This window comes from Centropristis striata, chromosome 23, assembly GCF_030273125.1.
Source record: "Centropristis striata isolate RG_2023a ecotype Rhode Island chromosome 23, C.striata_1.0, whole genome shotgun sequence".
Lineage (NCBI taxonomy): Eukaryota > Metazoa > Chordata > Actinopteri > Perciformes > Serranidae > Centropristis > Centropristis striata.
Window position 1 is genome coordinate 5,586,310 of NC_081539.1, and position 23,041 is coordinate 5,609,350.

At 38.3% G+C, this 23,041-nt stretch overlaps 1 protein-coding gene across 2 annotated transcripts; it reads left to right on the forward strand.

The window, feature by feature from the left end:
* The first annotated feature begins 1,531 nt into the window (after positions 1–1,531).
* On the forward strand, positions 1,532–19,848 carry klhl15 (kelch-like family member 15). Of its 2 annotated transcripts, none has more exons than XM_059327315.1 (10): positions 1,532–1,744; positions 4,652–4,739; positions 8,460–8,568; positions 11,158–11,296; positions 12,103–12,516; positions 13,384–13,545; positions 15,292–15,501; positions 15,648–15,686; positions 17,161–17,351; positions 18,870–19,848. In XM_059327315.1, the coding sequence occupies exons 3-10, from the start codon at positions 8,549–8,551 to the stop codon at positions 19,675–19,677; spliced, it is 1,983 nt and encodes a 660-aa protein (XP_059183298.1). In that variant the 5' UTR covers positions 1,532–1,744; positions 4,652–4,739; positions 8,460–8,548; the 3' UTR covers positions 19,678–19,848. The 2 variants fall into 2 exon arrangements, with proteins under 2 accessions (XP_059183298.1, XP_059183299.1); XM_059327316.1 differs by lacking the exon at positions 1,532–1,744 and adding an exon at positions 1,870–2,179.
* The last annotated feature ends 3,193 nt before the right edge of the window (positions 19,849–23,041 follow it).

Sequence of the window (23,041 nt, forward strand, 5' to 3'; positions counted from 1 at the left end):
CAAATTGGTATTTATTTGTCTTTGAAAACACAAAAGAACAGAAAATGAAAATAAAAGCAAGAACAATGAAAAGTATAGTGGATCATGGAACATACAGGCCAAGGGGTCAGGGGTCAGATCATACGTATTTCACTAGAGTTAAACGCTAAATTTAGATATCAAAGGGCTGATCAAAGTGCAGAGTGCTGAAGTGTTAAAGTGTTAGGTGCGTAATTATATTGCAGACTGCCCGATTGCACAGCAAATATAAAGTGATATTTTAAATGCACAATACTTAATACACATTACATTAATTGAATACCAGAAATGTTAGTTATATGATATCTGGAGTAGCCAAATGGCATATCCATAAATGTTGTTACGTTAATCAAAAACCTCTCTTTCTTGTCTTTGAAAATTAAACCAAACAATATATTAAGTCTATTAAGAAATCTACCAACATGAAAGCTATAAAAAAAAATTGAATTTATGTACACATCACTCACATCTTGCTAAGCGTTGGCTACTGTCAAGACAAGAGTGTACACATTTATGAATTGTGTGTGTGTGTGTGTGTGTGTGTGTTGGGGGCAGCCTGTCCTGTCCAGTTGAATCTTGCTTCAATGTTTCTATTTATCTATTTTATATATTGTCTCTTTGCCTTGTTCTGTAATTTTACTTCATAATTTTCTTTTTTTATACTCATTTTCTATGCATTGTTCCATCAACCTGCCCAGGGACTACAAGTGGAAAATAGCAATCTGCTACAACCTGGCACAATGCATATTCTCTTGTTGTACAAGATTAATGATTTTTTGTTCGCTGTCCCTGTTTTGAAATAAATAAATTACAATTACACTTTACAATGTTTTTGTATGAAAACTTATTGTTGAAACCCCCTGATGCCTATTTGTTGGTGTTGTTGTAGTATTCTTTCTTTCTTTATGCTACCTAAGTATTTTATTCTATTGTATTTTATTGTACTTGAATACCGAACTGCTGTGACAACCGAATTTCCCTTCAGGGATGAATAAAGTAATCTATCTATCTATCTATCCATCCATCCATCCATCCATCCATCCATCCACCCATCTATCTATCTATCTATCTATGTATCTATGTATCTATCTATCTATCTATCTATCTATGTATCTATGTATCTATCTATCTATCTATCTATCTATCTATCTATCTATCTATCTATCTATCTATCTATCTATCCATCCATCCATCCATCCATCCATCCATCCATCCATCCATCTATCTATCTATCTATCTATCTATCTATCTATCTATCTATCTATCTATCTATCTATCTATCTATCTATCTATCTATCTATCTATCTATCTATCTATCATCTTGTATTGCACCATGTTGCTTTAATAAAGTTTTTTAAAAAAGAGTGACACATCTCTATCTTATATACAGTCTCTGCCGCAGCCGGAACGCGACAGAGAGTGACCCATCTCCGCCACATAGGATCTCTGCTGCACCGCACAACGCCCTTCAGTTCCGCCCAAAAGGGAAATGACGCCGGTGCAGAAAATGGCGTCCGCAAAGCCTGTGGACCGCTGTGGCTTGTTACCCGTTTAATTCGGAGCCGAGCAGGGGGGAGTTTCTCTCCGTCTGGCAGCTGGACGATAAACATGGCAGTGCACCGCTGCCGTCCGCTCTCTTGAGTCCGGCATCGAACCCGCAACTTGATGTCCGAAGGAGCCAGAGCTGCCTGGTCGAAGAGGGGTTGTGGGGATTCGCACCGCCGAGGTGAGACGGCTGGATGTTAGCCGCTAAGCTAAAGCTGCTGCCCGGGTAGAGCAGTGTCGGATCCCCCCTGGAGCTCCTGTCACCACCATCGTGACAGTGAAATTACCCGGTCAGGTTAAATGAACTAAAGCGCTACATTATCGTGATATTTTACTTTCACACACACGATCCGGATTATGAGCTCCGCCTGCACAGAGAGCCGTTCTGTGCAGCCTCAGCCTTTGTTTTTGGGCTCTTATTTTAGCATGGGACACACTTTTTAGCCTGTGTTGTAATGAAAACTAAAGAAGTTAACATCATTTAGCTTCTCTGACCAACTGTTGAGCTGCTGTCACCAGCTCAGCTTGTGCTGCAGTGACTGACTGTCTGAGCAGACAACATGTCAACATGTTGTTGTTGTTTTCCCCTTTGAGCCAAGAGGTAAACACAGGTCAGGTCAGTCAGAGGGCCTCCTCAGGCACAAACACACACATTTATACACATCTAGACAGCCTGGAAAGGGCCTGATCTCCACTGAGGATAAAGAAAGTTTTACTTCTGCTGCTACTTAACTTTCCACTGTGATATGTTTATATGAGTAATTGGAATTAATGCTGAAGAAATTAATTGATTTGAACTGAAGCTGTACAATATATCGATATATGCATAATGCAAAATAAGACCAGATATGTTTAGATTTTGCATAACGTAGTACTGTCTTTTCCAGATTTGCATTACAATTAACTAGTTTTATGAACTTACCAGACTTTTTGAGCTGCTTTACAAGCTTGTATTATATCAACATTACTTATTATTAATCAAAATCTCAAACAGGTCAGTCAGAAGACCTCTTCATGCACAACTACACACATTTATACACATCTAGACAGCCTGGAAAGGGCCTGATCTCCACTGAGGATAAAGGAAGTTTTACTTCTGCTGCTACTTAACTTTCCACTGTGAAATGTTTATATGAGTAATTGGAATTAATGCTGAAAAAATTAATTGATTTGAACTGAAGCTGGGCAATATATCAATGCATATTGCAAAATAAGAGCAGATATGTTTAGATTTTGCATAACGTAGTACTGTCTTTTCCAGATTTGCATTACAATTAACTAGTTTTATGAACTTACCAGACTTCTCAAGCTGCTTTAAAAGCTTGTATTATATCAACATTACTGATGATTATTAATCAAAATCTCAAACACAGGTCAGGTCAGTCAGAGGGCCTCCTCAGGCACAAATACACACATTTATACACATCTAGACAGCCTGGAAAGGGCCTGATCTCCACTGAGGATAAAGGAAGTTTTACTTCTGCTGCTACTTAACTTTCCACTGTCATATGTTTATATGAGTAATTGGAATTAATGCTGAAGAAATTAATTGATTTCAACTGAAGCTGTGCATTATATCGATATATGCATATTGCAAAAGAAGACCAGATATGTTTAGATTTTGCTTAAGGTAATAGTGTCTTCTGGATTTACATGAAATGATCTACTTTTATGAACTTACCAGACTTTTTGAGCTGCTTTACAAGCATGTATTAAATCAACATTACTGATGATTATTAATCAAAATCTCAAACAGGTCAGTCAGAAGACCTCTTCATGCACAACTACACATTTCTACACATCTAGACAGCCTGTAAAGTGCCTGATCTTCACTGAGGATAAAGAAAGTTAACTCAACTGTCCACTGTGATATGTTTATATACAGTCATGGAAAAAAATATTAGGCCAGCCTTGTTTTCTTCTATTTCTGGTTCATTTTAATATCTGGTACAACTAAAGGTACATTTGTGTGGACAAATATAATGATAACAACAGCGCAATTAGCTCATAAGAGTTTAATTTAAGAGCTGATATCTAGACATTTTCTATGGTTTTCTTGTTACTGATTTTGGTTATTGTCAAGAAAACCATGGCCACGTATTATATCCACATTACTAATGATTATTAATCAAAATCTCACATGTAAGTATTTTGTGAAAGAACTAATAAAGAAAGTAATTGATTTGTACCCGGGCTGGGAAATCTATCGATATTTGAACTGAAGCTGGGCAATATATTAATGTATTGATATTGCAATATAAGACCAGATATCCTCTTCCATTTTGCATAATCTAGTAGTGTCAGATTTACATTAAAATTATGTCAGATTTCTACATATTTAGACAGCCTGTAAAGTGCCTGATCTTCACTGAGGATAAAGACTGTTACATAACTTTACACTGTGATGTGTTTATATACAGTCATGGAAAAAAATATTAGACCGCCTTGTTTTCTTCAAGCTGTTGTTCATTTTAGATAGCTGATATCTAGCCATTTTCAATGCTTTTCTTGATAATTATTATGGTTATTGTCAAGAAAACCAGCTCTTAAATCAAACTCTTATCAGCTATTTTTGTTGTTATCATTATATTTGTCCAAACAAATGTACCTTTAATTGTACCAGGCATTAAAATGAACAAAACACTGAAGAAAAAGGCTGGTCTAATATTTTTTTCCATGACTGTCGGTAATTGGAATGAATGCTGAAGAAATGATTTGATTTGAACTGAAGCTGGACAATATATCGATATATGCATATTGCAAAATAAGACATAAGATATGCTTAGATTTGAAATCTTTAAATCTACAATATTGTTGCAATATCAAAAGTAAGATCTTTTGCAAAAAAAAACATAATATTGAATAATTTCTTATGTATATAATTCACTATGATAATTGTGATTAATGGAATTGTATTGTGATGAAATCATGTGTCAATATTGTGATGTTACAAGTACAGACATTTGCTTTCATGTGCTGTGAAATAGTTTGAGCTGGTTGTAAATATTTTGTGGTACATGTGGTCTGATTGTGCTCCGTCTTACGGTTCTCCTTCTCCTCCTCTCCTCCTCCTCCTCTCCTCTGTTAGAACCAGGGAAACATAAACACAGGAAATGCGAGCGTCCCCTTAGCGCTCAGCCGTCAAAGCCTGTGATTGTTCGCCCGGGCTCCAAAAGGTACGACTCCTAAACCTAAAGCTCAACTCCTTCTCTGTCATTGTTAACTCCACCTGACCACCATCCCTCTCCTCCTCCTCCTCCTCCTCCTCCTCCTCCTCCTCCTCCTCCTCCTCCTCCTCCTCCTCACCTCCTGTATGTATTCTGTGCAGACAGACTAATGAAAGGTTCAGAGTTAAAGCCCTTTGTGAGCTCAGTCCCACAGTAAAATGACTCATTTTATGAAGCTTACCTTTATGTAAACTAGGCCTGTCACGATAATTACTATATCGACTTATCATTCAATATCGTCACCCTGTTAAAATAATCGCCTGAGTCATTTTTTCAAGTTTTGCAGAAAACACACAAAAAAAAAACTTCACCAAAAGTGTAACATATGACATTTATTGATCATTTCACTCAAAAAGCATGTAACAAAGGATGGCTATTGGCATAGTAATAACACTGTGTGTAAATTATGTAACTTAAGAGAAATAAATGACTTGGGCTATTTTTTGAACATGCCTTTGTGACTTAAGCAAGATATGGTAACACTTTATTTTGAAGGTCTCTACACAAGAGTAATAATAATACATTTTATTTGTAAAGCACTTTTCATAAAGAAATCTCAAAGTGTTATATAAACCAGAAACAAAATAAACAAAAGACTAAGAGAAAAATCAGACACGTTAAATTCGGCAGTAGATAAAAAGACACTGGGTAATAAAGTACATTAAAGAAAACAGCTAAAGGAGATTAAGGTGCAGAGACTATAATAATAAAAACATCGAGGGACAACCTAAAAAATGCCTGCAGGAACAGAAAAGTTTTAAGACCTTTTTTTAAAAGTGTCCACAGACAATAATCACACAAGCCTGTCAGAAACATGACATGACAAGTATCATGAGCATTAATGTTACTTCAAAGTGTCATTAATGTTCATGACACATCCCATGTCATGTTTATGACACCTTCAAAATAAAGTGTTACCATATCTTGCTTAAGTCACAAAGGCATGTTCAAAAAATTGCCTAAGTCACATTTTATTTTGACTTAGGCATAATAAATCTGCTTAAGTCACACACTTGACATAGGCCATTATCTTAAAGGGGTAAAATCACATGATCTGATCAACTGAGGATGTAGGAGATTTTACCATAGGTGGCCGGCTTCATGAGATGATTTAGGCAAAAAAAACAATTTTGACAAAAAATGACATAGGTGATTATTTTAACAGTGTGACGATATATAAAAATGGACATGGTAGTTTTTCTCTGGACTCAATATATTGTTGTTTACATGTGACTTTTTGTGCTTTTTTGTGTTTAAAGTAATGCTGCAGATGTTTAACAGGCAGTACAAATTCCCGAAAAAAAACTATATTTCCCAAGCAGCCATTCCAGCTGTTTATGTTATTTTAATAATAAAATAAGATAATATATAATGTTTATCTCATTGCAGTGTTTTGTTAACAGAGTATGAAAGTCTATTTTATTTTTTTTGGTTGTAGTTTATTTATTTATGTTTTATTTATCTAGGATATTTTAATATTTCTTTTCCACATTTTTAATTCCAATGTTTAATATTATTGGAGATTTAAAAACTCATTGCTGTGGAAAAGGATGTACTTATTATGCTCTAATATCATTATAAATTTTATAAATAATTGTTATCGTGACAGGCCTAGTGTAAATGTATGACAGGTTATAAAGTATCACTGTGACAAGTAAATATAACATAAAGGAGCTTAAAGTGTTGTAAAAAATAATCTATTAATATATGGGTATATTTGGGTTGTTTATTACAGTATAGAACGTATATTTCCAGTATTATATTTGACCGACATTAGGACAGAGAAAGGTTTGTTTCTGTTATTCCTCCCTACATTTATTATCTTCATATTCCTCATCATGGACTGCTGAAATGCTCACGTAGTGGCCAGTGGTCGGAACAAAATACTTCTTTAATTGGTTGTTGAATAATTCCAGTAAATTACAACTATTTCTCATAGTTTTGTCCATCATTTATGATAATGTTGCACCAATCAAAGTCACTTCAAGTCAAATAACAGCAGAAGTTTAGTAACACCAACGTGTTAAGATAGTTAATAGCTTAATAAGTTGTTCCTTTACTCTGGAAATAAGTACGGTAACTTGAGTAAATTAACTTAGTTACATTCCACCACTGGATATCAGTTTGTCCAGATGTTAGTTATGAATTTGTTGAGTTATTATTATCACTGGTAAAAATGATGGGCGGAGCTATGAAAATAAGATCCAAACTGTAAAATCAACTAACATTCATTTCATAACATCCATTTAAATGAATAGACTGAGCAAGTAGCCATACATTATTTTCCTGCATTAACACTATTTCTGCTACAGTTTTGTCAACAACAATAATTGTCTGTGTTGAAATACACAACAAGGACAGAATTATGTGGACACCCTTGTCGACGAGATGTTTAACAGTGATGGTCGGGCGTCCACATACTTCTGTCCAAAGTTATTTAACTTGCACAGAAGTCGTTGGCTCTATCCCAAAGTCAAGGAAGGATCCTCAAACAGCTGAATGTGAAGGAAACTACGTAATCGACAGCTAAAGGACTGTCCCCATGTCCACGATCCTCCAGAGGACAGAGTCCTTCTTTGGGACCAAATTCCAAGGATTAGCGGAGACGCTGTGCATAATTAACCATGCTGGATTGTTTATGATCAGCGGCAGATGTTGTGCAGTTAGCGTATGTGATCACAGATCACGGTCGAAACGGTCGATAAGCAATTACTCAATGATGGAAAACCATACGTCACCTCCAGAGTCTCTAAATCCCTCTGGGGCCTTTTTTTGTAATGGAGACACGCTGAGTGAGCGACATTTGAGAGGGCGTGTCCTGAGACTTTCCCAGCGGCCACTCTTCCCCCTAAAGGAAACACGGCTATTGCCAGTTAATTGATTGTCTCAGTTGCTAAAGTTATTAATTGTTAATTCATATATATGTGTCAGATGATGGTGTACTATGTGTAAAATATACGTAGCTATGCCATTCAGAAAATTATACATTTGTTTATTGTGTTATGAGTTATTGTTATTTATAAATAGCTGTTTTTGTAATGTACTGTAAAGTTAAAAAAGAGAAACAGCACCAATCTCCGTGGTGAGTTCTGCTCCAGGATCAGTGAAATATTCAGGTTTGTTCCACTTTGTGGCTTTTACTTTCTAAACCGTGGAGACTTTAAAGCATCTTCTTCCATTTCCACACATATATGTCAGAGTGCTGATGCCAAAGCCACATCATGTCTGAACTGGTTTTGAAAACGCGGTGCAGAATTTAAGCAGGACGTCCAATTACACAATGACGCACAGCTGCACACTGAAGGCTGCTCCATTAGTCCGTTACACCAGTCAAAGGAAGGACTCTGGCCTCTGGAGGACCCGACTCTGAAGGAAGGATCCCACCAAGGAAGGATCCTACCAAGGAAGGATCCTACCAAGGAAGGATCCGACCAAGGAAGGATCCGACCAAGGAAGGATCCCACCAAGGAAGGATCCCACCAAGGAAGGATCCTACCAAGGAAGGATCCCACCAAGGAAGGATCCTACCTAGAAAGGATCCCACCAAGGAAGGATCCCACCAATGAAGGATCCTACCTAGGAAGCATCCTTGACTTTGGGATACAGCCGTTGTGTGCCTTGTTGACCTTCATGCTTTAATGGAGCGGTTGTGTTGGCTTTGTCGTCCAGGTGATTGACGCTCAGAAAAGGGACATTGTTAGCATCTACTGGACACAAGGGGCACTGTCCTCTGATTGGCTCGGACAACCCCCTCTGACATGCCCGTGGCCAATCAGAGGTGAGTGTGCTGTGTGTGTATGTGTATTTGTGTATGTGTGTTTGTTTGTTTTCATTTGTGAGTGTGTGGGTTTGCAGATGATGTGTGTTTTTTGTGTTTTCTACTGTTTAAGTAAAAGTAAAAACTACGTAATTTCCGGACTATTGAGTGCACCTGAATATAAGCTGCACCAACTATATTTTAAAATAATAAAAACTTAAACAGGTGCATCTCAATACTTTAGAATATGATGGAAAAGTCCATTTCCACTAGGGCTGGGCGATATGGACCAAAAGTCACCGATATATTTAGGCTGAATATTGATATATTTTTTTTTTTTTTTTTTTTTTTTTTAAATCAAAGCTCCATAAAGTGCACATTTAAATAAAAAAAATATCTTAAATAGAAATAGCCTATGAAATAAAATAGGCCAATCTTTTTCTTAAACAAATATATTTATATAGAAAAGAATGACGAACATTACAAAAGAACTTAATATGGCAAACCCTAGTTAGGGCAGTATTTATATTTAAAGAATTTTTTTTTAACTATATCGATACATGCAATATGGTCTAATTCCATATCACATTTAACAATATATCGATTTATCTTTTATAACGATATGTTGCCCAGCCCTAATTTCCAGTAGTTTTTTCGGCAATTCATACTGCCTGTCAAACATTTGCAGCATCTCTTTAAGCACAAAAAAAGCACAAAAAGTCACACATGTAAGCAACAATATATTGAGTCCAGGAAAAAACTATCACATCCATTTTTATATATTGAATTATAAGTCAATATAGTAATTATCATGACAGGCCTACTATTAACATTAGCTAGTTAAAAAAGTACAGTAGCTCACCAGGAAAAGTAATTTCAATGTCATTTTTAGCTTGAGGCAAATCAGCCATTAATCTTATTTTATAATAACTAAATCTAATTAACCATCAAAATTGAATATTATTTTTGATCTTTGCTTGATAATTCAAAAAACTGTCATAGTTTACACAAGTGATGAGCATCAAAACGGCTCTTTAAGCCACTTGAGTCTGCAAAAATTCTTAAATTAGCCGCATTCTTGTCTAAGCCGCAGGGCTCCAAACTTCTGAGAAAGTAGCATCTTATAGTCTGAAAATTATGTTACATATACAGTTTTCTCTCATTTCTTGTTCATTTTAATGCCTGGTACAACTAAAGGTACATTTGTTTGGACAAATATAATGATAGCAACAAAAATAGCTGATAAGAGTTTAATTTAAGAGCTGATATCTAGACATTTTCCATGGTTTTCTTGATCAAAAACAAAATCATTATTAAGAAAACCATGGAAAATGTCTAGATACAGGCTCTTCTCCTGGGTTCCTTATTTTAACCCTCTGAAGCTCAGGCAGTTTTAGGGCATTTCTTATTTTGTTCCTGTAAGAATTTACTCACTGTGGCCTCGTTTTCACAACAAATTATGGCTTCACAACTTAAAGTTTTGTTCACAGGATTTGGTTTGTGCAAACTTTATATTTTTGCACACATTTTAAAATGGGACATGTAGATAAAAAGTGATTTTGATGAACTAACTTCTAATTTTGGTTATTTTTCCACATGCATCACACATGATTAAAAAAAAGGAACGTCAAAAAAAAAAGAAATCTGGCAGTAATTCTCTTTTCATAGTTTATAGCTATCATAAATGGTGTTATAAGAATAAACTTTTTTTAATTTTATTTTTTACAATTAAGACTTGAAATGATGAAGGCACTTGCAAATGAAAAGGTAAACCGTACTTTGGTTTTTCATTTTTACCTCTTAATCTTAAGATTTCATTAAACATATTTTTATTTTTTTTGAGAATGAACCGAAATACTCACAAACGAGGGTCGATAAAAATCTGAATGAATATGAAACACAATTTTCCAGGGTTTTTTTTTTATAATGATTTCGGTTATTATTAAGAGAACCATGGAAAATGTCTAGATATCAGCTCTTAAATCAAACTCTTATCAGCTATTTTGGTTGTATTTTTAGTTGTACCGGGCGTTAAAATGAACAAGAAATTAGAGAAAACAAGGTCTAATGTTTTCCATGACTGTAAGTTTATATTCGTGTTCTTCCTCTTTGTGATTTGTGTGTGTGTGTGTGTGTGTGTGTGTGTTGTGTTTTCATGCTGAAGAAACTTGATTCTGATGATGATGATGATGCAGGATGTGCTTTCTCTCTGTGTTTTCACTGACCTGGCTGTGTTGCAGTGGAGCAGGTTATTTCCCCAGCGTGTCGCTGCAGAAACACACACGTTTCACTGTGAAAGAGTCACGGCTTGTTAGGATGCAGCAGCTGAAGTGCTGAGCTTTTAATGCTCAGCGTCCTATTGAATGCCCTTCCACTAGCTTTTATTCAGCAGCACACACACACACACACACGCACACACACACACACACACACAAACACAACCTTTACCTTGGAGAGACTCCCAGTGTTGAGCCTGCTGAATTTATTTTTGAATAGTTGTTAATTAGACTTCTTGATGTGGGCTCCAGACAGATGTAGCTAATCGTCTCACCTCTCTGTTCTAACGCTCTAACTCTCCACCTCCACCTCCACCTGCTGTCATGCCTGCAGGTGTGTTATGTCGGGGGCAGATGTGGAGGTGTACCTGTCCCAGGTGCATGATGGGAGTGTGTCGTCGGGCTTCCGGGCCCTGTACGAGGAGCGTCTGCTGCTGGACGTCACGCTGCTGATAGAGGAGCACCACTTCCAGGTAGAAACACAGCTGAGTCAGCGTTCTCATCCAGAAACTCTATACAACAGACATTTAACATGGTTTTCTTCACAATAACCAAAATCATCATAAGAGAACCATGTTAAATGTCTAGATATCAGCTCTTACATTAAACTCTGATCAGCTGTTTGTGTTGTTATTGTTATGATAATGCCATGAATCGTATTTATCAAATTGCTACTACTGGCCAGAAAATGTACTTTAATTAACTGGATCAATGACAAACCACCTACTGTCACCTTATGGTAGAGGGAAATATTTCAGGTCCTCCCCATGAAAGACTTAGTGCAGTTGTGAAGTGTAATGAGAGGTCCTTTAATGAAGCTATTCTCAACCTTAGGGTCCCGACCCCAATTGGGGTCGCGAGATGATTTCTGGGGGTCGCCAAATCATTTTGGAAGTCAGCTCTGTCTCCACTGTGTTCAAGTGTTCAAATGTTATAGACTTTTTTTGTCATTTTGTGTTATTTTCTAGTCATTTTGTGTCTTTTTTTTGTCATTTTGTGTCTTTTCTTTGTCGTTTTGTGTCTTTTTTTGATCATTTTGTGTCTTTTTTGGTCAATTTGTGGTCATTTTTTGTCATTTTGTGTCTTTGTGTTATTGTGTTTCTGTTGAAAAACAAAACATTTGTTTAAAAAAAAAAAAAAAAAATCGGTTCTGAAGCGCACAAAAGCAAAGCGTGTGAAGAGGACAAGCAAAAAGTCCTAACTCCAGTAATTTTGCCTCGGAGAGCAACATGGCAGCACCATCTTTAAACAAACACGTGTTTCTTTAATCCTCCTGCAGGCCCACAAGGCGCTCCTGGCCACCCAGAGCGACTACTTCCGGGTGATGTTCACAGCGGACATGAGGGAGAGGGACCAGGACAAGATCCACATGAAGGGGCTGACGGCTGCTGGGTTCGGCCACATCCTGCGCTTCATGTACTACGGCTCCCTGGAGCTCAGCATGCCCACCGTCCAGGAGATCCTCCAGGCCGCCATGTACGTCCAGCTGACGGAGGCGGTGGAGTTCTGCTGCTCCTTCCTGCTGGCCAAGATCTGCCTGGAGAACTGTGCCGAGGTGATGCGTCTCCTGGAGGACTTCAGCGTGGGCGTGGAGGGCGTCCAGGAGCAGCTCGACAACTTCCTGCTCGACAACTTCGTCCCCCTCATGAGCCGAGCCGACTTCCTGTCCTACCTCAGCCTGGAGAGACTGCAGGTCAGCCTGCTGCTGGGTGCACTATTCACCTAAAAAAGACTAAATATTCTGTTAATAATCAACAAGTCAGCAGCTGTTACTGTTTCTTACCTCCAAGTCAGAATTAATGAACAATCGTAGCTCCACAAGGATCAGCGGGGTGGATTTGGTTCCTTAAGACAGTTTTTTAGCTTTGACAGGGCTCACACAGAGATTTGGAAGTTTTGGAAATGTTTAATTTCAACTTTTGATGTTTCCACGGTTAGGAATATGCTAGAACTGAAATATACTCCTTGACAAATACTTGTGAGTGAGAAGCACACCTCAAATGTTATACGAAAAAAGTTACAGGCATGAAAATATATACAAGGTTAAAATAATACTGTAATACAAAATTAATAAAGATAAACTAAAATGAAGAAAAGAAGAAGAAGAAAAAAAAAGCAAATTAATAAATAAATCAATAAGAGGAAAAAGTGGACATCAAGACATTACAAATAGGCTATTTGAATATTTTAAAAATCGGGATGAAAATTTGGAACAAAAAAAAAAGAACGTAAAAAACAACAACTCACAAATTAACGAGAAAACTTAAAAAAAATTTACCATATTTTTTTTTTTTTTTTTAATTAATGAGAGAAAAAAAAATCACAAATTACACTGTGGGTTTGACTCATTGTAGAGAAATAAAAAGACTGAAGTGAGATGAAAAGACTGAGAAATCATGTATAATGTATCTCAATACTCACCATATTGCAAAATGCTTAAAATCACAATAATATCGTATCGTAACTTAAGTATGGGGATAAAATGGTATCATTCCCACCTCTATCTAACCCCACCACAACACAACCCTCCAGTCTAACTGCCGTCTCCTGTGTGACCCAGGCGTACCTGAACAGCGACGCTCTGAGTCGGTTCCCAGAGATCGAGCTGTATGAAGCCGTCCAGTCGTGGCTGAGACACGACCGGCGGCGCTGGAGGCACACAGACACCATCGTCCAGTCCATCCGCTTCTGCCTCATGACGCCTGCCAACATCTTCGAGAAGGTCAGCGCTTATTTCTGACACCTTTCCCCTTTTTCCTGTCCAGAATCTAAATCAGGGGTCTCAAACTCGTGGGCCAGTTGTGGCCCTCGTGACGATATTTTGTGGCCCCAACTTGATATGAAAGTTTAATGTGAGTTTTATATGAATGGCACTTTATCGTGTTGTGTGTGGAAGGTCCCTTTAATTACTTTTTTTGGTAATTTTGTGTATTTTTTAAATAATTTTGCGCTTTTTAAATAATTTTGTGTCTTTTTTGGTAATTCTGTGTCTTTTTTGGTCATTTTGTTTCTTTTTTAAGTAATTTAGTTTTTTTCTGTCATTTTGTGTCTTTTTTTGGTCATTTTGTGTCTTTTTTATAATTTTGTGTCTTTTTAGTAATTCTGTGTCTTTTTTTGGTCAATTTGTGTCTTTTGTCATTTTGTGTCTTTTTAAAAAAAATCATTTTGTGTCTTTTTTAAATCATTTTGTCTTTTTTAAGTAATTTAGTTTTTTTCTGTCATTTTGTGTCTTTTTTGGTAATTTTGTGTATTTTTTTTGTAATTTTGTGTCTCTTTTTGGACATTTTGTGTCTCTTTTTAGTCATTGTGAAACTGTCTCCAGCGGCCCCCAGGTAATTTGAGTTTGAGACCCCTGATGTACATAGTCAGGCGGCTTAGTACCAGATTCCAGAAGAAAGGGGACACGTCATACAAAAGAACCTCATTTCTTCCACATGCTCTCTATCATCATAGGTTTCAGTTTTTGATGGGAGCCACTTCATCAAGATTGCCAATGGGAGATTGCAGCCATATAAAATCTATGAGAACCAATATATCTTCCAAACTACTTAGAAGGCCAATCTTGGTGTCAAAATCTACATTTTCTGGGTCAAAGAATCCAATAAAGCTATTGAGAATATCACTAGATGATTATTTGATCAAACAGATATGTTCATTTTGTCATTTTTATATTAATCTATGTCCAACCGCTTAGGAGCTGAGTGGAAATTATGTAAATACATGACCACAATGTCATACAACATATCTATTTTATCAAATAATCATCTAGTGATATTCTCAACAGCTTTAAATGATTAATTGACCCAGAAAATGTAGATTTTGACACCAAGATTGAACTTCTAAGTGGCTTTGAAGATATCTTGGTTCTCATAGACTTCATATGGCTCCCATCAAAAATTTAAACTTATGGTGATAGAGAGCATGTGGGAAAATGTGGTGCTTTTGTCCGACGTGTCCCCTTGATATTTGCTAGGCCAGCCATTCTCAACCTTGGGGTCCCGACCCCAATTGGCGAATTCACAAAATTTGTATTAAATTACATAATTTCAGACAGGGAGATGTTTGAGTTGTCTGCTTCATTATTTGTCCAAAATTCGTCATATCAACTGAGTTTGTGTGATCTGAACTGTGCGCGTAAGATTCTGTTCAGTGAAAAAAAAAAAGTAAGATTCTGTTCAGTGAAAAAAAAAAAGTAAGTGTAAACAAGATAAAAACACTAAATCTGAGGGAAATGATCTTGCTGCATGGACAGATAATTTACTTAAGATTTCTTAAATTAAGATTATTAAATCTAGAAATAAGCATGTTGAACGCCTAAAATAAGAAGTTAACTCCTAAAACAAGATGGGGCAGACAACATGCATGATAAATTGGGGTCGCGGCTCAAAAAGGTTGAGAACCCCTCTGCTAATCAACCTGACTAACAGGTTAACTGATTAACTCTCTGTCCTGCTTCTCACCTGTCCAGGTGAAGACGTCAGAGTTCTACCGTTACTCCAGGCAGCTGAGGCAGGAGGTGGATCAGGCGCTCAGCTACTTCCACGACGTCAACCAGCAGCCTCTGGTGGAGACGCGCTCCAACCGGATCCGCTCGGTGCGCCCGCAGACCGCCGTCTTCAGGGGGATGATCGGCCACAGCATGGTCAACAGCAAGATCCTGCTGCTGCAGCGGCCAAAGGTGTCTGCTCCTTTATTCTTCTTCATCTCAATTTTCTATTCCTGCAAAGCTCTTGTTTAGCTGCAACATTTAATCCTCTGAACCCCCCCAGCAGTTTCACCTTCTGTCACATTTTACTCACTGTGACCTTGTTTTTTTACTGCAAGTCCTGCATCTCTGTGGAATCAGCACAATCATGGATCAAAGTAAGGAGAACTCCAAAATGTCAGCAGTATAACACAATGATAATGTTATGAATCGTAGAATACACATTTGATTTTTTCTTGTGGTTTGTTTTACAAAAATCGGAGGGGAAAACATTTCCAAGTGCCCCCAAATGTTACTAATTATTGGGGGGAAACACTTAAATGAGACATGTACAGTCATGGAAAAAATATTACACCACCCTTGTTTTATTCAGTTTATTGTTCATTTTAACCCTCTGGAGTCTCCAAAAGCACCAAATCCAGACTTCTTGATGACATCCAGACTAGAAAACAAAGCAGCGTGGAGCCCTACTGTAAATTTACCTCTAAAGTTCTGGCTGTAAACTTTTTGTGTTGTTGTCATTGCAATTTTCCCAATTATGGTTTCACAATTTAAAGTTTTGTTAGCAGGATCTGGTTTGTCCAAACTAAATATTTTGAGAATTTTCTCTAATTGGACAAAACAATTCTTGATTGAATTTATTTTTTGGACACAAAATGCAGTTAAACAGTTAAATCACAATAATAATAATAATAATCACAATAAATCACAAATTAATGAAAAAAAAATAGCTCATAAGAGTTTAATTTAAGAGCTGATATCTAGACTTTTTCCATGTTTTTCTTGATAATAACTAAAATCATTATCAAGAAAACCATGGAAAATGGCTAGAAAAAGAAAAAATGTGTCTTTTGCATGTAAAATAAAGTTATTCCAGCATATTTTAGATCCATTTTCACATTTCTTTTAGCATGTGCAAGTGATTATCATGAATCTTTCTTTTAAATGGTGAAATTAGACACAGGTGCATCTCAATATTCCATGGTTTTCTTGATGATGATTTGGTTATTATCAAGAAAACCATAGAAAATGTCTAGTTATCAGCTCTTAAATTAAACTCTTATGAGCAATTTTTGTTGTTATCATTATATATGTCCAAACAAATCTACCTTCAGTTGTACCAGACATTAAAATGAATAAGAAAGTAGAGAAAAGAAGGCTGGTCTCATGATTTTTTCCATGACTGTAAGTGAGAAATGTTTATTATATGATGTGATTTTGATGAAATATCAGTATATGAATCTTAGGTTTTGTTATTCTTCCTGAAGTTGCTGATGAAAATCCGACTCTGAAAATAACCCTGTTTATTCCAGATTCTAGCAAGATAAATGGTGCAATTTTGACCATTTAAAAAAAAAAGTAAAACCTGCTTATCAAACCCACTGGTGGGTTTTGGGGTTCAGAGGGTTAAAATCTTTTTTTTGTTGGATGTAAAAAGAGGTTTTCTAGACTAACACGTGAGAAAAGTTTAAAACAAAAAGTCTCATTTTTTTATTTCTACTGAAACTCATCATATTGGCACCCAGCACGACTTTGATGCTCTGTCTGATCTTTGTGCATAATGTGCAGTCAGTGTGTGTGTGTGTGTGTGAGTGAGTCTCAGGTTCAGTAAGGTGTGTGTCTGTCCCTCAGGTGTGGTGGGAGCTGGAGGGACCTCAGGTGCCGCTGCGACCCGACTGCCTGGCCATCGTTAACAACTTCGCCTTCCTGTTGGGCGGCGAGGAGCTCGGCCCCGACGGGGAGTTCCACGCCTCCTCCAAAGTCTACCGCTACGACCCCCGACAGAACTCCTGGCTGCGCATGGCCGACATGTCTGTTCCCAGGTCAGAGCCCCTGATGCTGCCGTGTTTTATTTAATCAGGGTTCATACGGCTGCTTGAAATCCTTGAAAACGCTTGAATTTAAATGTTGATTTTCAAGGTTTGAAAAGTGCTTGGATTTTGGATTAAGTGCTTGAAATTATTACTGTATTTCTCTTGTAATCTGACTATAGATAACCGCATTTTCAATGGAAAAAAAAAATGAACTGAATAGCCTATAGCCTATAATCTGAATGAAGACCGCTCCGCCTGCGTCTTCTTGTTTCTGAGATGTTTCTTGTTGCTCTACCCTGTATCTTCTTACTGAAGGGAGTTTTTCTAATTCCTAGTGGATGTGAGGGTCCTGAAGTATTTGTGGGTCTTTCCTCCTAGTTTGGGTCGTGTTTAGTTGCACCAGCTGCCGGTTGATGATTTTTGTGAGCTTCCTTTTGCTCCTAGCCCCTAGATTCCCATACCAGTATGTTTTATGAGATTAGCAAACTACTTTTAGTTGTTGCTGTTGCTGGTGGTATGGTTAAGTGAAATTACCCCTTTTAGTATGGAAGTACTCATCTAAAACATGACATTTACAACCGTTGAAAGGTCTGGAAAAAAAGCTGGAAAAAAAAGAAAAAAAAAGAAAAGCTGGAGAAGCTTGAAAATGGACCTTGAAAGTCCTTGAAAAGTGCTCGAATTTGACCACTGAAAAAGTGTACGAACCCTGGATCAATGGGCGACCGCTCTACCAACTGAGCCACAGCTGTCCCCGCAAATTTACCTACATGACAGAGAGACGTGCCTACCTGTCTGTATCAGTCCCGTCCCCACATCATCTCTCCGTGTGCGTGTGCGCACGACGAACTATCGAATCATCACACTGCTTCAATATGCCGTTCGGTAGCCGCGGGCTAACATTAGCTAACAGTTAAAGTTGATTTAATCACACTAAACTGTGACTAACTGTTTTGAATAACTTCCTGTCGCTAAACGCATGCAGCTTTCAAAATAAGAGCACAGTGTGTTGACAGAATCGTCCACAGAATTTACTCGAAGACTGTCAAAATAAGATGCCTTAAATAAAATATACAACAACCTTTAATCTCCTTTTTAAAATAGTTCTTAAAATATGCAATCATTAAGATCAGTGTATATGATGGAATAGTGGCATTAGAATGTGTGAGAGGCACCAAATTTGGGCTTTTATGGAAAAAAAATTATGAGGAGGGGATTATGAGGATATACGAGGGGGGGATGCTCCCAGACCCCCCTAGCCAGCTATTTTTACACACTGGCTGGCTGCTCCACGTACTAGTGGAAAGCATGTTGACAGCAATTAAACATGACACAGTCAGTTAACAAAGATTCTATAATACGGTATCTCCTGACTGTGAAAAATATTATGTGAGGTTTTTGCTCTTATTTAGCTCTCAAAGTGCACTAAATTAATTCATTTTACTAAAAATGTACACAATTTTCTCCCCCCCAGACTCTCATTAAACCCTGTGGGAAACGCTGCATATTCATGGTGTTTGTTGTCTGCAGGTCAGAGTTTGCTGTCGGCGTCATCGGCAAGTTCATCTACGCCGTCGCTGGCCGCACGCGAGACGAGACCTTCTACTCCACGGAGCGCTACGACATCACGGAGGACCGCTGGGAGTTCGTGGACCCGTATCCTGTCAACAAGTACGGCCACGAGGGGACGGTCCTCAACGGGAAACTCTACATCACCGGCGGCATCACCTCCTCCTCCACCTCCAAACAGGTGTGTGTGTTCGACCCGGGGCGGGAGGCGGGGGGAGGAGGGGGAGGGGGAGGTGGCGGGGGAGGAGGAGGAGGAGGAGGAGGAGGAGGGGGAGGAGGGAGCTCGGGCGGGTCGGACGCACACAGGACACGCCCCGGCCGCGGCCCGCTGCTGCCCGGCACCCACGCCAGCTGCTGGGAGAACAAATCCAAAATGAACTACGCACGCTGCTTCCACAAGATGATCTCCCACAACGGGAAGCTGTACGTGTTCGGAGGCGTGTGCGTGATCCTGCGGGCGTCCTTCGAGTCGCAGGGCTGCCCGTCCACCGAGGTGTACGACCCCGACACCGACGAGTGGACCATCCTGGCCTCCATGCCCATCGGGCGCAGCGGCCACGGGGTGGCGGTGCTGGACAGGCAGATCATGGTGCTGGGCGGCTTGTGTTACAACGGCCACTACAGTGACTCCATCCTCACCTTCGACCCCGACGAGAACAAGTGGAAGGAGGACGAGTATCCCAGGATGCCTTGCAAACTGGACGGTCTGCAGGTGTGCAGCCTGCACTTCCCAGAGTACGTGCTGGAGCACGTGAGACGCTGCAGCTGAGGTCGGCTGCACCGCGCGCGCCTCCTTTTTATAGAGACGGGAACGCACTGTTCACGGCCTGAAGTCTCCCGCCGGGGGAGCCGGCGTTCACAGGCGGGAGACTCGATGCTGCGCAGGCTTTTAACTAGAGACCAGCACTCACGGCGAGGCGAGGCGAGGAGGAGGAGGAGGAGGAGGAGGAGGTGAGGAGGAGGAGGAGGAGGTGGCCGGGCCGAACGCCTGCTGCTGTTCTTAACGAAGCCGATGGGAGCGTGGCGCCGCGAGACGTCACGCGTTAACGGTCAGCTTGGACATTTTCAGAATTAGCTTTCTCAGAAAATTAAGGAAAATCACTTGTGTGGGGGAGAAAAAAAATGTTTAATTCTGCTGGTTTCTGTTTGGACTGTGGTCAGTTTCTATTCTACTCCTCACCTCCTACTGAGGCTGTCCAGGCAGGCAGCGCACTGCAGGAACGCACTGGAAGCGCCACGTTCACGCATCTACAAACGGACCTGTGGTTCTTTTATATTCCACCCGTCAAACAAACCTGTAAGGTCCTCACCACACCACAACTATAAGCTTCAGTACAATATTAGTAACAATACTCAATACCTCTTCTCATAGCACAGCCAACAGAAAAAGAAAGTCCGAGGCACAAAAACAGGATGTTTTTTTTCTTCTTTCTGCTGTAGAGATTACTGTAACAGCCACAGGTTACAGAGGACCAGTTAGTGGATTCATCTGAACAGCCTGGGGACTTTAATAGCTTCACTACTTTTCTATATTATCAAATGTAGAATTCAAATAATTTTAAACGTGGAATCAGAAAAGTATCGACACTTTTGACAAACTTACCAACCTGCATAACGTTTCTCTGCCTGCGCGCTGAGACTTCTTTAGGAACGCATCGATGGGACTTTTACAGAGCCAATACTGAAACCTGGGCCCATCAATTAATAATAATTAATTAATAAGCTGTGTGCCATCGACAGTGACATTAACACTGTTTTCTAACTTTGTACACCACAATGTAACTCTAAATACATACAGTCATGGAAAAAATGATTTTACCACCTTTGTTTTGTTCAGTTTCTTGTTCATTTTAATGCCTGGTACAACTAAAGGTTCATTTGTTTGGACAAATATAATGATAACAACAAAAAGAGCTCATAAGAGTTAAATTTAAGAGCTGATATCTAGACATTTAACATGGTTTTTATTGATAATTATTTTGGTTATTATCAAGAAAACCATGGAAAATGTTTTAAATCATTATATTTGTCTCAACAAATGTACCTTTAGTTGTACCAGGCATTAAAATGAACAAGAAATTGAAGAAAACAAGGTGGTCTAATAATTGTTTCCATGCCTGTAGATACGCATTTCAAAATAGTTATTTCTTATTAAAATAGTAAAACAAGTGCCAGCAACTTGGTAAAAAGTCCTCAGAATAAACAGGAATTACAATTAAAGTGTAAACCTTTTTAAACGCAGCAACATATTGGTCAAAACTGTATTATCAGTGACACCCAGTGCAGCTTTCTGAGTCAGTATCGGCCTGATATCAGTGTTTGATCGGTGCATCCTGAAGGTTTCACAGCCTCCGTTAGTGTATTTAAAGGCAAACAAAGCTCCTGTATGTCAATAATCAAGAAATAGTTTAGTGGAAGCAACTCCAAACAATCTGAAAAACACCCTATAAGGTATATAACAGCATACAATCAGGTATATAACCAGAATATAACAGTATATCTACTGTAGTGTAGCTCATTGTAAAGCAGACTGTTAGACGAGACGCTTCGATCTGCTACCGGCCGCAAAAACTCCCATCAACCAGTCACAAACTCGCTTCCAGTGCGTTCCAGCTTTTTAGTCCCAATTCTGCTCTTTACTCCCAGATATCCACCATACTGTGCTCATGTTCATATGACATCACCGTGTCTCTCTGTGCCCCCTCCCCCCCCTTCCTCTGATCATATGTGTGTGTGTGTGTGTGTGTGTGTGTGTGTGAATGATTGAGGGGTAAAATAACTGAACACTACAAGGTTCACGAGGTTCAAGGTTCTGGTCCACCGCCGGGTTTTAACCCTTGTGTATCCTCCCGTCGACTATACACCCAGGGTCCTCAGGGGCCACAAAGGACCCCGTGACATTAGACTGGTTTTAGGACATGCAGAAATTAACTATTAACTTACACTATTAATATTGGAAAAAATATTCAGGTTTTATTACTTTTTTTTCTCTTGAAATGAGGCTTAATTTTGTAGATTTGACTAAAATTGACCAATGATAATGAAAAAAATATGAAAATTAAATATCAATTTGTTACCAACTTTTTTTTTTACCTTTTTAAGGTAACTCATGACCAACATATTGATTTATAATTTTCATATTTTTTTCATTATTATTTGACCAATAATAATGAAAAAAATATTAAAATTATATATCAATTTTAGTCAAATATACAAAATAAGGCCTCATTCAAAACATTGTTTTTTTCCACTATTAATATTGAAAAAAAAAATCAGGTTTTATTACTTTTTTTCTCTTGAAATGAGGCCTAATTTTGTATATGTGACTAAATTTGACCAATAATAATGAAAAAATATGAAAATGATATATCAATGTGTTGGCCATGGATTACCTTAAAAGTTGAAAAAAAATTGATATTTAATTTTCATATTTTTTTCCATTATTTTTAGTCAAATATACAAAATTAGGCCTCATTTCAACAGAAAAAAGTAATAAAACCTGATTTTTTTTTTCAATATTAATTGTGGAAAAAAGGATTTCTTGATGGGAATGCACAGAGTAGGTTATGTCAACTTTTAGTGAAGCTTATGTTTTGAATAAGGCCTAATTTTGTATATTTGACTAAATTTGACCAATAATCTAATGTAATGAGGTCCTTTTTGACCCCAGAGGACCATGGGTGCTATATAAATTAATAAAACACGTAAAAATGTATGAAGAAAGTTGAAATTTACATTATCTATAAAGGATGCAGAGGGGCACATATGCTGAAAATTTCAAGCAATTCTGTGAAAGTGAACCTATATTGATGGTAAGATGCAGATGATTTGGACTGCACAGGAGGGTTAACATGCAAGCAAAGGAAGAAGTTTCTCTGGATCCGTCTAGTCACTGGCAGTGCTTCACCCACATTCCCTGCACTTTATTTTTTGGTTCTTATTGTGGCTGTTGGGTGTAAATGCAGCGTTTTACCAGCGAACCTTGAATGCAGCTGCAGAGTTCCAGCATGCAGACATGTGCCGTGTCTGGAGTTAACCTTCTGAAATCAACATGAAATATGCAGATAGTGAAAATGTTTATGAAACATACGGCCTCATGCAGGAATAGTTTCATATATTTTTTTCTGTTTGTA